The sequence below is a fragment of the Chiloscyllium plagiosum genome, chromosome 31, assembly GCF_004010195.1.
Source record: "Chiloscyllium plagiosum isolate BGI_BamShark_2017 chromosome 31, ASM401019v2, whole genome shotgun sequence".
Classification (NCBI taxonomy): domain Eukaryota; kingdom Metazoa; phylum Chordata; class Chondrichthyes; order Orectolobiformes; family Hemiscylliidae; genus Chiloscyllium; species Chiloscyllium plagiosum.
The window spans coordinates 18,620,038-18,622,424 of record NC_057740.1 but is presented as its reverse complement, the minus strand read 5'-3'; the positions used below and the strand labels follow the sequence as shown (position 1 = coordinate 18,622,424).

At 56.8% G+C, this 2,387-nt stretch overlaps 1 protein-coding gene across 1 annotated transcript in view; it reads right to left on the bottom strand.

Moving 5' to 3' along the window:
* The window catches only part of LOC122565291 (acidic leucine-rich nuclear phosphoprotein 32 family member D-like), a 17,106-nt gene extending 16,010 nt beyond the window's left edge, over positions 1-1,096 (bottom strand). The window contains exon 1 of the mRNA XM_043721092.1: positions 530-1,096. Within this exon, the coding sequence (XP_043577027.1) occupies positions 530-583 (54 nt within the window). The 5' untranslated portion in view covers positions 584-1,096. The remainder of the gene's footprint in view (positions 1-529) is intronic.
* Positions 1,097-2,387: the final 1,291 nt, after the last annotated feature.

Here is a 2,387-nt window from a genome sequence, read left to right as displayed (position 1 = left end):
GGGGGGGGGCGGTGGAGGGGCAAGGGGGTAATATTGCGTCTTACCTGGAGATCGTCCCAATCCAGGCAAGTCCACCCCCCCACCCCAACAACACGTGGACAGGAGGCGGCCCGGGGGTGGGGGCTGAAAACCCCCAGCCTCCCCCACCCCAATCCCCGGGGGAAGGGTCCTGCGGCTCGCACTCCCCACCCCCCATGGGCCCGACATTCAGGGCCGGGCGGGCGGGAAATGGGCGCAGGGGCCGCCCGGTGCGGGCCTGAACATTTCTCCCCTGCCTTCTCCCAGTCAGGCCGAGGGGAAGGGGGGATGGTGTGTGGAGAAGAGGGACCCCGCACAAGGCCGCAAACTGGGGAAGGGGCCGGGACACCCCGTCCGCCCGCCCGGCGGGAAATTTAAACGCGGCCCGAGGTCTCTCTGACTCTCCCGCCCTCGGCGCGGCCACGCGGTCCGGTTCAATCCGCCTCTCCCCCACCCCCACACATCACCGCCCGATATACCCCCCACCCCCCTCCTCCCCCGCGAGGCTTACATCCGCCGGAGTTCTGTTCCTCAGCTCCAGGTTGATCCTCTTCTTCATGTCCATGACTCTGGGGGGAATGGCCGCCGAGATCGCTTTCAATGAGAAGCAACAGACGGAAAACCTGGCTCAGCCTCAGCAGCTCCAACCGCGCCAAACTGCCGAAACCTCTGGGAGCAGCCGCAGGTCCGCCCAAACCACCGCCCTCTCACGGCGCCCACAGCCACTGCAACTACGCACCAGGGTCCGCCCAAACCACCGCCCTCTCACGGCGCCCACAGCCACTGCAACTACGCACCCGGATCCGCCCAAAGCACCGCCCTCTCACGGCGCCCACAGCCACTGCAACTACGCACCCGGGTCCGCCCAAACCACCGCCGTCTCACGGCACCCAAGATATTGCAGCTCCGTTTCCCTACCCCCTGGCACGGAGCCAACAATGTCACGGCAGCCGGAACCACTAGAGCTCTAAAACCGCGCCTTCACACCGTGTTGGTTCAAACCACAGCGCCCAAAACCACGACAGCGTCAAAAATAAGCCCACCGGTCCTCCCAAACCACCGCCCCCTTACAGCCCCCCATCGCTGCTGCAGCTCCGAACCCCAAGTCCTCCCGAGCCACCGCCCACTGTCGGCGCGCACTGCTGCTGCAGCTCCGAACCCCCGCCGGGTCCGCCACAAACATCGCCCCCTCAGGGTGCCCACCTCCACTGCAACTCCAACGCCGAGTCCGTCCAAATCTCCGCCCCCTCACGGCGTCCAGTGTCTCGGCCACTTCAGCGAGCGTCACAGAAACCAGCGCCACCTGGGGGTTTCTTGCATCTTTGCAGCACAATGGGTTGGTGTCAGTTGCTGTTGACTAACATTGAGCGAGAAACAGGAGCTGCCAGGAGAGAAAAAAAATAACCTAGGTGCCAGCCATTGATTAATGACAGGGAGATTGGTGGCTTTCGTCATTTAGGATTCTGAAGGGGCTTGACAAGATAAATGTTGAGAGGATGTTTCCCCTCATGGGAGAGTCTGGGACCAAAGGGACCAAAGTCTCAGCAATTTCTTCTCTCATAGGATTCTGAGTCTTTAGAACTCCTTGAGAGATATGGGATGGGGGGTGCAGGGTGGAGTCTTTGTGTATATTTAAGGCTAAGTGAGATGGATTACCTGACTGATTAAGAATCTGGGGGTAATGAAGGGCAGGAAAGTGGACATTAAATGTCAGATCAGCCATGATGTTATTAATGGTGGAGAAAGCTTGAGGGGTCGAATGGCCTACACCTGTTCCTATTTCTTATGACCTAACATTAAACTATGACCCTACCCGCCATAGTAACAGAATCAACAAGTAAGAGAAAGACACAGAGACCACAAATAACTGATGCTCCTTGTCCAGCATTGAGCCCAGGAACAGAAAATGAACGAATATTAGGAAAGGATGATTAAAATTTGATCTGATAATGTACTCTATGAGCTGCTACCCATTGTTCCAAATAACTCCAGTATTGGCTTGCCTGAGGGGTGTTTAGTTCAGACCCAAGGATTGTAGAAACTTTGGTAACAGGTAACAACAGAAGCAGCCTGGAATCATCATGAGGATTGCCAGTGGCTGCATCCCCAGTCCAGGGAAAAAGTTGACTACAACAGTCTGGATAATAATGTCACTGCAGCATTTAGTTATTAGATTCCCTATTGTATGGGAACAGGCTCTTTGGCCCAAGAACTCCACACCGACCCTCCAAAGAGCAACTCACCCAGACCCATTCCCCCACATTTACCCCTGACCAATGCACCTAACACTATGGGGCAATTTAGTATGGCCAATTCACCTGATCTGCACATCTTTGGATTGTGGGAGGAAACCAGAGCACCCACAGGAA